The sequence below is a fragment of the Panthera leo genome, chromosome B4, assembly GCF_018350215.1.
Source record: "Panthera leo isolate Ple1 chromosome B4, P.leo_Ple1_pat1.1, whole genome shotgun sequence".
In the NCBI taxonomy this organism is placed as follows: domain Eukaryota; kingdom Metazoa; phylum Chordata; class Mammalia; order Carnivora; family Felidae; genus Panthera; species Panthera leo.
Genome location: NC_056685.1, coordinates 76,214,221 through 76,226,910, shown reverse-complemented (window position 1 = coordinate 76,226,910; position 12,690 = coordinate 76,214,221). Strand labels below are relative to the sequence as shown.

At 44.4% G+C, this 12,690-nt stretch overlaps 1 protein-coding gene across 5 annotated transcripts in view; it reads left to right on the top strand.

The window, feature by feature from the left end:
* The first annotated feature begins 73 nt into the window (after positions 1-73).
* Positions 74-12,690, top strand: part of FMNL3 (formin like 3) — a 53,554-nt gene continuing 40,937 nt past the window's right edge. For all 5 annotated transcript variants that reach the window (XM_042946444.1, XM_042946441.1, XM_042946443.1 and 2 more), the window contains exon 1: positions 74-465. In XM_042946444.1, coding sequence (XP_042802378.1) covers positions 340-465 — 126 coding nt within the window. In that variant the 5' untranslated portion in view covers positions 74-339. The remainder of the gene's footprint in view (positions 466-12,690) is intronic.

The following is a 12,690-nucleotide window of genomic DNA, read 5'->3' as shown; positions in this document are numbered from 1 at the left end:
GGAGGAAGCGAGGGGGGGTGCAGGGAAGGGAAAGAGCGCGAGGGGGCGGGGAGGGGCAGCGGCAGGAGCGGCGCGCCGAGAGCGGCGAGGCGGCGGGTGTGAGCGTGAGCGGTGGCCGCCGTACGGGTCGCTTCGGTGCCGCTGTCCGCTGCGCTGCCTCCGCCCTCGCCGCGCGCCACCGCCTGCGGGACCCTGTGGAGCTCCCAGCGCCCCTCACGGGGCAGAGGAGTCGAGACTAGGGGAGCCGGCGCAGAGGGAGGAGCCGGGTCGGAGCTGCCGAGCCCAAGGCCCCCGGGCGTGGAGGTGGGGGGCTGAGGCCCCCGAGGGGGCCCCGCCGCGATGGGCAACCTGGAGAGCGCCGAGGGGGGCCCGGGCGAGCCGCCTTCAGTCTCGCTGCTGCCGCCGCCCGGCAAGATGCCGATGCCTGAGCCCTGTGAACTGGAAGAGAGGTTCGCCCTGGTGCTGGTGAGAGCTGAGCCCGGTCCCTTCCCCCTCTTACCGTCTCCGAGGTCCCAGCGCCCAGGGTAGGACTTTGCCCGGGTTCCCCCATCCGGCCCACCCCTTAAGGGGGGCGCTTGCGACAGACTCAGTGCCTTCTTGGCAACCTCTGAGCAGCCGCTGGCCGCCCGACAGCCCCGTCGGGGACCTCTCGACCGCGGCCTCAACCGCTGGACACTTCGGAGGAGGGGTCCTCAGCCTGGGACCTCCCCAGGATCCGCGCTTCTCCCTCCTCCCAGTCCCCTTCTCTGCAACCCTCTCACTTCTCCTCACTTCCCCGACAGCCTTCCCGGGTCCCTGGAATTCTCACTTCTAAGTCTCTGGCTGGTGCGGGGGAATTCAGAAACTTGGGGCCGGCCCCTTCCTCAGCTTAAGTCAGGGTTCTCGGACTGGGGAGACTGCCTCTCGTTAACATGGAGGCTTCCCAGGGAGTGGGTCCCACTTCTAGCCTAGACCAGATGTTTGGGGAGAGCGGTGGGGGAACGGAGAGGGGGCTGGGAGCTCTTGAAGGGGGTGGAATAAAGAGTGATGCCATTCTACTTATTTTCAGAATGGCCTGCAGGCATCCTGCAAAGTTATAGTGGATTTGCCTAAAAGGCTGAACATGTGGATAAGCCATTTCACCAGTGTATTTTTCCAATTGAAACAATACACAAACTATCCCGCCTCCCTTTTTTTCTCCTTCTTTTTATGTTAAGCCCTGGTGGCTGGTTTGTGTTCTTTGCCTGTGCTTCTTTTTAGGCTTTATGTAGGTTCCCCAAAGACCTGTGTAGATGAATTTTAAGCTGACTTTGGGAATCTCCTTTGGTGTGGGAATTGGACATTGATGTCAATGGCCCTGTGGATAGAGAGGATCTGAGCTGGTATCACTGAGATGGAGCCAGAAAATATGTTGGAGGTAAAAATGAAGTTTTGGAGAAAGAAAGTGAACTAGGTAACAGAACATTTGCTAGGAGAGGTAAACCTTTGAGAAACTTGAGGAAGTAGTTCCCAGTTCCTCAAAGAACTCTCTAAAGAGGTTAATGCTGCTGTTATTGTTGGTATGGCCTGAAGGGCCGACTTTGCCTTTGCCCATGCGGAAGGAATAGTTGTGGATTTAGCAGCCTGATTGGATTACATCTGCCTTGGAATAGGGAGATTAGATCTGTTGGCATCAGTGGGACTGTCTAGAGATCCTGGCCTCTCCGATGGTGGAGAGCCTGACATTAGCCCACTGGCACCACAGCCAGCTTAGAGGCATTCCAAGGGGAAGTGGTGTTACTGGCACCTCTCGGCCCATCAGGTCTGCAGAGGGCCAGAGGGATCTGGGCCACACATCCTGTGGCCCTCTGCATTTCCCCCAGCCTCCTCAAGGGGTTGGGTGAGTCAGTGATTACTAATATGCTGTGGCCAACTCAGAGGCTGAGGAGGAGAGATTGAGATTTGGTGCCCTTGAGAACAAGAGCTCAACTGTTGGGAGAACGAGTGGGAGGGAATCTGTACTCCAGTGGGGGTGTGAACCCCCCCCCCCCCCCCCCCAGTGAGCTGACAGGAGGTAGTTACAGAAATTGGAGAGAAAGGGATGGTTTGAGGTGGACTGGGTGGGGAGCTGCCTTAGATAGGGGCTGCCAGGCTACCTGCCAGGTTGTAAGAGCTCAGAACCAGAGTCAGTCATGTCCTCACTGGAGCTTGGTTGACAAGTTTGTTTAGTTAGTTGGCAAATTGATGGCTTAATATCTACAAAATGCACGTGGTGTCTTGATTACTAACCAGAGCACCCAAAGAGCACAGGTCAAGCCAGAGACAGGACCACCCACTTGCAAGTTATACTATCTGTATAAAGTTTTGATTTGTTTCGTCTTGGCTTTTGTTTTGGTCTTGTTTCTGTGTGCCTGAGCTGCTGCTGTTGGGGGGTTGGGACAGGGCAGGCCAGGGCTAGTTAGCTGTCTTATGGGAGGAGGGGATTTTACCTCACTTTTCCAACACAGGAAAATCATGCTTTCTTGGGAATTTGAGTTCTTCTCTGGGGGCACTTAGAGAACTCTCTTTCCTCTGCTTCTGAAACATGCCCTTTTTTACTATCCTTCTTTCTACTATCCTACTGTTTGGGAACAGTACTGGCTGTTGGATACTTGAACCTAGAGCAAGCTCAGGTGTATTTCTTGAATAGTCAGGAGAAGCATATTGTAGTAGAAAAAGCAAGGGCTGTCTTAGTAACTGTCTTAACCTCTCTGAGCCTCATTTGTAAATTTTATAGATTTCCTTATCTAGAAAATGGGGTAATAATCTCTGTCCTGGTAGGTTTATGAGAATTAGATGAACCATGTATATAAGGCCCTTGGTACCCAGTAGGTACTCAATATAGATTAGCTTTTTTTTCTTGATTGTGAGTCAGACAAGTTGCTGCTTTCTTACTTTTTTCTTCCCCAGATTGTTAGCATCACTATGATTGATTTGGTTTATGAAAAAGCTATTTGGGAGTTTGTTGCAGTGTCTTGGTTAAGTGTATGGATGGATTTTCAAATCAAAGTAGGCTGAAATACTGGCCTCTCCACAGTCTCTAGTTAGAAAAGTGTTTGGACTTAAGCAAGTTGCTTAATATCTTTGAGTCCCAGTTTCTTATAAATGGAGATAATAAGAGTAATTGCCACATGAAGTTGCTTTGTGCATATAATGAAACGGGAAGTCAAGTACTTAGATAGCAGAGTCTGGCATCTACTATATGCTCAGTAAGTGGTAGCTTTTAAATTTGTAGCTCCCAGCAGTGACTCAGATCTGAGATCACTGGTATTCCCAAAAAGGATTTTAAGTTTAGAAATCTGATGAAACCAATTACCCTGTTCTGTGTAGCTAGACTCAGGATATGCCTTCTGCTGTCAGATGGAGGGCTTCCCCCAATTCCATTGTATCTGTGGAAACTCCCCCCTGAAAAGAACACTGGCTGGGAAAGTTGTATCATTGTGAGTCAAGACCACAGGCTCCCAGCTTTCTGGTGTAGACACATGATCTGACCCACAGCCTGTCAGCCGAGGTTGGAGAGCTCAAGGTCTGAGGCCATGAGGTGATTTGTTCAGGACATTGATGGCAAGAGTCCTAACCCAGCCCAGTGCCCTAATGCAAGGCTTCCCTACTGCTGTGCTGGGATACTAATTCCCTTATCCCTGGGGGCAGCTGAGGTCCCTGATTGGTCACCTCTGATTGGGATTAGTTCTACCATTTATCCCATGTGCTGTACAAATAGTATTATTTTCTAGGTGTGCCCTAATATGAAAAATGGTTGTGAGTCTGTGTTATGCTGTTTCTTTGGGTTCCTTCCTTACCCACCCTGTCTGAGCAGCAGCTCCTATTGAGTACTGACAAGTTTAGGGATGCTGCAGCTATTGGAGCTTCTCTATTAATACCAGAATGAGAACCTATCTCTGGTCTGATAAAGCCATAGTCTGTGTTTTGGTCCCAACTAGATTACTACCCAAGCTCAGTTTCGCACAAATTAGTATTCTGGCCAGTACTGGCCTTTGCTTAGATAGAGACGGGAGGCAGAGGGCTTTAAGAGCTTTGGAAGGATAGCCGTCTGCCCTTGTGTTTGTACCCTCATTTTTCTCTTTGCTGACTTATTACAAACTTGAAACAGAGTCCAAAGGTTCTGACGCCAGAAAAAACCCTGGATATCCCTTAGGAGGAGGCTCTCAGGGCCTAAGGGTGGGGTTGTATGACAGAGCCTGTCCCTACCATGGGTCCTCCTCTCACATTTCCCTGGTGATGACTGATGGCTTGGGGTTTTGCTGTAAGTGTAGCATTGATGTGGGAGCTAAGCTAAGCTGGGTGCTAGTTGTCTAAGAGGCTTTGAGGGCCTCCTTTGACACAGAAAGGGGCTGGGAAAAACTTGGACTAAATATCAAGTTCCAAATGGCCATGGTGGAAATTTTTTTCCCAGCCCTGGGGATTGTGGTGAATTAGTTCGGGCTGGAATAGGACATGGGGGAGGGAAAGGACCCTTGACAGCAGCTGGTCAGAGGAACCCCTTGCTCAGAGACCCCACTGAGAAGACCTTAGGAGCCTCATTCCCTTGACCTTCCCATATGACCCTGCCTTAGACTGGGAGAAGTGTGTGGGGTGGGGGCATAGGACTGACAGAGTGGACTTCTTGTCATTTGGGAATGTTTTCTTTGCTCAGAGGGAGTTTCAGCTTTTTTTCTTTTTTCTCTTAAAGTAGTACTCATTCCCTGAGAAAAGTATGGGTGAGTTAGAAAGGAGAAAAGATTAGAGATTTATATTGAAGAAAAACATCCACATTTTCTCTAGTTCCTTTACCAAATGGAGCCAATGCGTTTTAAAACTTTTCATATTTTTCTCTGCATAAGGTTTTGTACAGTGTTGTAATATTGCTATGTATATATTTTTAATCCAGTCTGGGGTGTTGTTTTGTTTGTTTGTTTTTGGGGGGGGGGGTTGGCTTTGTTATTTCACTAGTTTTCCCAAGCTAGTCATTGTAAACATTTTTAAATGCTTGTACAGTGGTGCCTCAAGTGAATGTACCATTGTGTACTTAACTGTTCTATTGTTGGACATTTAAGTTGTTTGCTTCTGTTTGCCATCATAAACAATGCTGTGATGAACATCTTGGTGTACAAAACCTTTTCAATATTTAGAGTTTTCCTTAGGATAGAAGTCCAAAACTGAACTCGCTAGGTGGTAGGATATAAAATTTTTCAGGTCCTAAATACACATTGCCAAATGTTTTTTAGAAAGGGAGTAATGCATGTGAGTATCCTCAAAGGGAGGGAGGAAGATTGAGAAAAGCTTCTTTTCTCCTGATTATGACAATAATACATGTTTGTTAAGCAAATTTAGAAGTTAAAAACATAACAAGTATAAACTGTGTAGAAAAGAATAAAGAAAAGAATTAAGGGGCACCCGAGTGGCTCAGTCGGTTAAGCGTCCAACTTCGGCTCAGGTCATGATCTCACAGTCTGTGAGTTCGTGCCCTGCGACGGGCTCTGTGCTGACAGCTCAGAGCCTGGAGCCTGCTTCAGATTCTGTGTCTCCCTCTCTGTCTGCCCCTCCCCCACTCACACTTTGTCTCTGTCTCTCAAAAATGAATAAATGTTAAAAAAAAATTTTTTTAATAAAAAAAAATTAAAATCACCTGTAATCTCACCGTCTACTATTAACATTGTGATGTACTTATATATATTTTAACAATTGGGATTATACTATGAAAATTGTTTTGTAAACTGATTTTTATTTTACTATCTTAGGCATTTTCTCCTTTGTTTAAACATTCTTTAGTATTAATAATTTCATGGCTGGATAGTGTTCCATAGTACAGTACTTTCTTACTGCTTTATCTTATATTTCGCTTTTTTGCCACTATAAATAACACTGTGAAGACTATCCTGTGCATAAATATTTGTGTGCATCTCTGATTATTTAGGATAAATTGCTAGAAGTGTAATTATTGGGTCAAAGGGAATATGCTTTTTAAGGTCCTTTGAGAAATATGCTTCTAAAAAAGTTGTACTGGTTAGCTTTTCACTGATAGCGTGCATCTCTCCCTTTCTTTGTAAGCTAAACATTACTGGATGTTTAATATTTTTAAAACTTTGCCAATTTCATTCATGAGAAATGCTGTCTTGTTTTACTTTGCATTTTTCTTTCAACATTTCGTCATAAGTGTTTTGGCCATCTTTTTGTGACCTTTGCTCTCTGTTGGGGATTTATTACATATACATATTTCTATGTAATAAATGTATACATTTCCACATTTTCATTATATAACTTTTTCACATATGAAAGAGCATATTATGTAAGATTAAAATAATAAAAAAAACAGACACTGGTTTATCTACTGTGGAGTTCTTGGAATTGCTTCCTGTCCCTTAATTTCTTCTCCCTGCTATTTTATCTGGGACGAAGAAACCCTTAGCTCGGGACTTGTTGGGTCTGGTACAAGTCTGCAGCTGGGACGGTCCAGGTGGCAGGCACACCAGTGTTTCAGAGCTCTGTCTGTGGGGAAACAGCCGCTACAGCTGGTGAGAACAGGAACTGGTCATGGTGGAAATAGCTAATCTTCAGTGAAGTGAAAAAAGGAGCCAAGGTGGAAAGGAAATGAGACCACAGATCCTCCCCTGCCCCTGAGGTCGCCTGGGAAGGCTGGTTGGAGCCAGGGCCCTGGTTCTGTGGTCAAGACCAGAGTTCCGCCCCAGAACTGACTGCGGCGGGTCCCGGGGACAGCAGCACTGGCTGCCTGAAGTCGGTGTGTTAACTGGTCACCCAGGCTGGTCACCTCCTTTCTGGGGAAGCATTTTTCCCAAGTCTGAGCTGAGCTGAAGCAGTGCCAGGGAAAGGCCGGGGGTTCATTCCAGTTCGGAAATGCACTTCAGAGAAGAGGAAGGACCTTTTCCTTTGAAGATAAGAGAGGGTGCTGTCTCCACACAGCCCTCCCACCCCCAGCTCTTTGCTGGGTACTTTAGGGCTCCCCCTTTGGATAGCACCAGTTGGGAATTTAAGGGGTTTTTGTCATCCATGAAGAAGTGTGTTGCAGAATAGAGATGAGATGAACAGCTAGAATTCCTGGGTTCCCAGTTCCAGTCTCTCTTTTGCCTCCCTCAGCAAAGCCACATCTTTGTATGTTGTTTTCCTTCCACAAGGGAGAATGAATCACCCAAGAAAGATGTGGAGCTGTCAAGCTGCCTCTCTGTCCTTGAGATACTCTGGTTTTCTTTCCCTCCCACCCTGCTCTCTACTCTTTATATCTTTCAGAATCCTCCTCTTTCCAGATTCTCTCACCTTTTCTGTCTTTCATCCCCTCGCAACAAAGTTGTGGGTTGGGAGTTTCTGTGTGGGGTAGGAGAGGAACCGGATAGGGGTTTTTGGAAGTACCTTTCCCCTCACCCCCAGATTTACTAATTTGCATATTTCTCTCAGTTTATGAAGTACTCTGAGATCCTTAATGTGTTGCAAATAATGTTCAGCACCACAAAGGGCTGGCAGAATTATTTACATGATGAATTTTGCCAGTAGAGGAAGGGTTTAGGCTGTTCACAATGTGATGGCTCAGTTCTTGTCCTTATCTCTTCCTCCTATCCCCTCCTCATCTCTTACCACCTTCCCACCCCCATCCAGACTTGGGCTGGTAGCCTTGCCTCTGGTTCCCTAGAAGCATTAACAGAGCTGGTATACTCTTTTTTCCCTACTTGCTCATCGACCCAAGTCTAGACTAGAGAATGCCATACCCTCCTCCAGTCGCCCAGTGCTTCTTGAAGTAGGAGCTAGGGATGAGCCTTGTGTTTGGTACTTCAGGAGATGGTTATCTTGTTTTAAGAACTGCTTACCTGAGGCTCAGAGTAGAGTTAGTTTCTGCTCAGTTTTTACAGGCTTCCTAGCTGGGAGCTGGGAAACCAATCCCTAGATCTACCCAAGTGTTTCTCATGAAACTTTTTAAAAAGCATCTATTCTGGGTGGAAGGAGCTGGTTTGAGACTTTTGCTGGCTCTTGCTGATTATTGGAAAGGAAGAGCATCAGTTTTGGAATCAGAAAACTTTTTGTTTTTCAAGTTTTTATTTAAATTCCAGTCACTTAACATACGGTGTGGAGTCAGAAGACATAGGTTCTGATCCCACTTTATTTATTTTTTAAATATTTATTTTGAGAGAGAGGGAGTGCACTTGCATGCATGCAGAGTGGGGGAGAGCAGAGAGAGAGAGAGACAGAGAGAATCCCAAGCAGTCAGCACTGTCAGCACAGAGCCTGACTCTGGGCTCGATCCCATGAACTGTGAGATCATGACCTGAGCCAAGATCAAGAGTTGGATGCTTAACCAACTGAGTCACCCAGGCACTCCTCTGATCCTACTTTATAGCTTTTTTCCCTCAGCTGAATGACCTGAAGCTGAAAGCCTATAACATTTCTGAGCAAATTTCATTATGAAATGGGTAATGATAATACCTATCTTACAGGGTTTGATGGATATTTACAGTAGAAAACATAGTAAAAATACTTTGTAACCTATAACGGTTCTACCAGGAAATGTTTGTGTCATATACATTGCCCACTACACCGACTTCTGTTCCCAATAAATAAAAGTGGTTGTCAAGTGTGGGAGGTGTGATCCCAGAAGGGAGTTTTTGGAAACAAGTGGGGATATTTTGGTTATCACACTAACTGGGTGGTGCTATTGGCACTTAGTGCCTGAGGGTCAGGGATGGTAACTATCCTACAGTGTTTGGGTCAGCCAAGCACAGTAAAGAATGATCCTGTCCACATGCTGATAGCACCCCCACTGAGAATCCTCATCTACCAATCTGTACCTCCGTTACCTTGTGTCTCAGTTGGGGATGAAGCTTCAGGTGCAGCGAAAGTGAAGGCACAACCATAGTTTTTGGTACTTTCTTGATTTTCCCTGTTATGCCCTCAGGCAAGAAGTGGACTTCTTTTGTGACTTCTGTCTTTAGGTTTAAGGCCTGATTCCCTGATGCCCTCTGTGCTTTGGGCCCTACCCTAAAACTTACCAAGGAGCAGTGTGGGGTATGCATACTCCACTGCTGACCTTTACCCACCCCAGATAGCTCCTTAAGCCAGGGTAAAAATTCTTTTGGGTTGGGAATATGTATGAGAGATCTTTCAGCAATGCTTCTGAATCTTTTGGGTAACAGGCCCTGTTTCGAATCTGATTAGACGTGTGACCCCTGGTTCTCCCTGCCCTAATGCATATGTGCACACACAATATTTTGGGGGGTTAAAGCTTATTCTTGGATCTGCTTAGGAATCTCTGGCTTTGAGCCTAGAGTAATGGGAAGGTAGAGCTGAGTGAGTACAAGATACAAGTACTCTTGATGTTTTGTAAGGAGCAGCCCTGGTTATCAGGTCAGATGAAATGATGTCTCTTGGTGGTGGTTCCAAACAAGAGAGCTTGATCAAACTTGGCTGACTCCCATTCAGAGGGAGATATTCTGGCCCCTGGACATTTTGACTTAATTTTGATTAAGGACACTGTGTGGTGGGGTCTGCCCTTTTGAGCTACACCCTCAACCTCCAGGAACATCTAGGTAGGGATGACAGGATGTACTTTGATAAACCAGGGGAACCAGTGGCATCCTTGCAGGGAGACCCAAAGGTTAGCTCATATCCTGTGTTTGGAGGTAGTGCCATGTAGGCCTAAATTCTCTGGGAATATCCAGGCAGTCGGCTTCCCAGGGTGTGCCTGAGAGGGAACTGTGAACAACCAGTCTCTAGCAGTTAAATCCTCTTGCTTTCTACCTTACAACAGCTATTGTTACTGCTACTACCAAAAGACTTTTAAATGACCTGTATGTTTTTTGGCTGCTTGGAATATTTCATAGTAAAATCTTTGAAGAAAAATTCAGATCTTTTAGGGGCCTTATTATGAAAAAAAGTTTTTTTTTTTTTTAAGACAACATTAAAAACATTTTCTTCTGGGTAGAGTCTCCCATCTCATCCTTATAGGAATAGATCAGTTTCTGGTTTCCACCAAATGCCTCAATTTAACTTGCATAGGTTAAGGAAAGAGAATTAACATTTGTTGGGTATATGCCACATGTTTTACATGTGTTATGTCAGTTAACTTGTCAACAACTCTGTGGGGCATTTATTTCACTTCTATTTACAGGTGATGAAACCAAGGCTCAGAGCGGTTAACTAACCTGGAGAAGGTCTCTACTTAAATGTCATTTACTTAGGCCTTCAGCAAAAAATTTTTAGTTAGTTTTTTTTTTTTTTTTTTTTGTTCATGTTGAAAGGACTGCTAGAAATACAACTTTTAGAAAATGCTTAATCTTTGATTGTATACATAGATTTGTTTAATGCATAGAAACATGTCTGGAAGGATCAAATAGAGTTAAGAAGAGTGGTTATCACTGGGATGGAAGGAGGGAACCATATTGGAAGGAACAGGAAAGTCAAAGGGAATTTAATTTACCTTTATCTACAGTGTTTACATTTTTTACAAGGAGAATGTACTTATGTGTTACTTATGTAATTAAAAGTTCAAGGAAAGGAAAAAAAATTCTTAATCTCACTAGAAGTCAAGAAAATGAACATTTAAAATATATACTTTTTATACTAATCATCTAGCGAAATTTTAGAGATTGATTAATGTCTGTGGTTGTTTTTAATAGTACAATAATACACTATTAATGGTAGGGTAACTTAGTAGAGGCATTTTAGAGGGCATTTTATAGTGTGTATCAATTTCAAATGTGCATACCCTTTAACCAGACCATCTTCTAGGAAACCATCCTACAGAACTGTTTACACATGTACATGAAGGTACATGTAAAGAATCCTCAGGGCTGCATTGTTTTAACAGTAAAAAACTGGGGACAACCCAATGGTCTATTTTGTGGTCAAATCTGTTTCTCTTCCATTCACCTAGTTACTTAAGGCAAATGCTGGGAGTCATCCTTAATTTTTTCCTTCTCCCTTTCCCATACCCTATCAGCAAGCCCTGCTGATTCCATTTCTAAAAATATGGCTCAGATCTACCCATTCTCTCTATCTCTACTGCCACTGCCTCAGTCCAAGCAATATCAGCTCTTACTTGTATCATATCCAACCAACTGGCCTCCCAACTTCCCCTATTGCCCCTTTCTCCATCCCCCTATTCATTCTTCATAAAGCAGCCAAATTTAAAGTCTAAATCACATAGCATCTTTCCCCTGCCTAAAACCTTTAATGGCTTCCTTTTGTACAATAGAAAAAAACCAAACTTCTGGCATTGGCCCTTAAGATTTGTACATTGTTTGGTCCTGCTGACCTCTTTGACCTCACTCACCCTCCTGTTTACCAAGCTCCATGTTAGCCTTCTTTCATTTCAGTACAAGCTCCTTTCTGTCTCAGGGCCTTTGCATAAGCTGTTTCCTCTTCTGGAATGCCTCTGGATCTCCAAATGACTTGATCCAGTGTATACTTCAGGTCTCAGTTAAAAAACAAAAATACCGCCTATTAAAAAAAAAAAAGCCACCTCTCAGAGAGGCTTCCTTCACTTATTATTCTCTAACTTAGCATCTTACTAATTTTTTGTATTGTTTTTTTATTTTTAAATTATTTGTTGATTACTTTTTATTATCTGTCTCCTGAGCCTGTTGACTCCATCAGGGTGGAGACTTTATGTATGCTTATCACTGTACAGCCAAATAACTGGCCCTGGGTAGGCACTCAGTAAATGGCTGTGGCTGATGGGAATCTCCAAGCTGTGTGTGTTTGTGTGTAAATATAATCATCTAAAAGAGTAATTAAAAGAAGACTGTGTATAATGCTTTATAAGTCACATATGTTTATATGTAAACATATAGAAAAAAGGCCTGGAAGAGTCAACACCAAACTGTCAATTGTGGTGACCCTTGGAGGGGAATGGATAGAGTTGGAGGCTGAACAGTGACTTATTTTTTATTCTGTAAGCTTTTGATTTGATTGAAAAAAAATTTTTTTTATAATATGTACTTGTGCATTTATTCCTCCTCTGAGGCAAAAGGGGGAAAAATAGGGGAGGAGTACTCAACTTTTATTGCAAAGTAGAAAGCTCCTCCTTCTTATTCTCTGCACAAAGGCAAAAGAAGAGTGTAAGAGAAAGGACACCAGTGGGGTCAGCAACTGGCCGCACCCCATTCCCTGCCCTGTGCTGAGCTGGCACTAGTTTTTAGAGTAGAAAGAATCCAGGAGATGCTCTTCTGCCCTGAGGCTGTATTTTAAATTCTTTAATGCCATCATGATCTTGGTCCCTAGATGTAGCCAGCTTGTGTATTTTTAGCCTCTTTTATGTCTAGGGCAGTGAAAGCTGTAGCTCCAGCCTTAGCAGAGCTGTAGCAGGTGAAATCAGCAAAGAGAATAAATGTGAGCCCTGGACTTCACTGCAGCTAAGTTTCTCAAAGTCAAGTCAGTTTAGCAGCCCTGACCCCCAGGGAAGCCACATTCTCTAGATTCTTGTCTCCCAGGAATACAGATAGCTAATCATTTTCATAGCTAACATTTCCTGAGTGCTGATGGGGTGCCAGGCACGGTGCAAAGCTCTCCACACATCATCTCATTTAGTCATCACAATTGTATGAAATAGTTATTATTATCTCCATTTTATAGATGAGGAAGCTGAGGACCAGGGAGGCTCACTTAGGATCACACAGTTAGTAAGTGATAAAGTCAGGATTTGAATCCAAGCAGTCTGACTCCAAGCCCATGTTCTAAACTATGGTTTCCTTC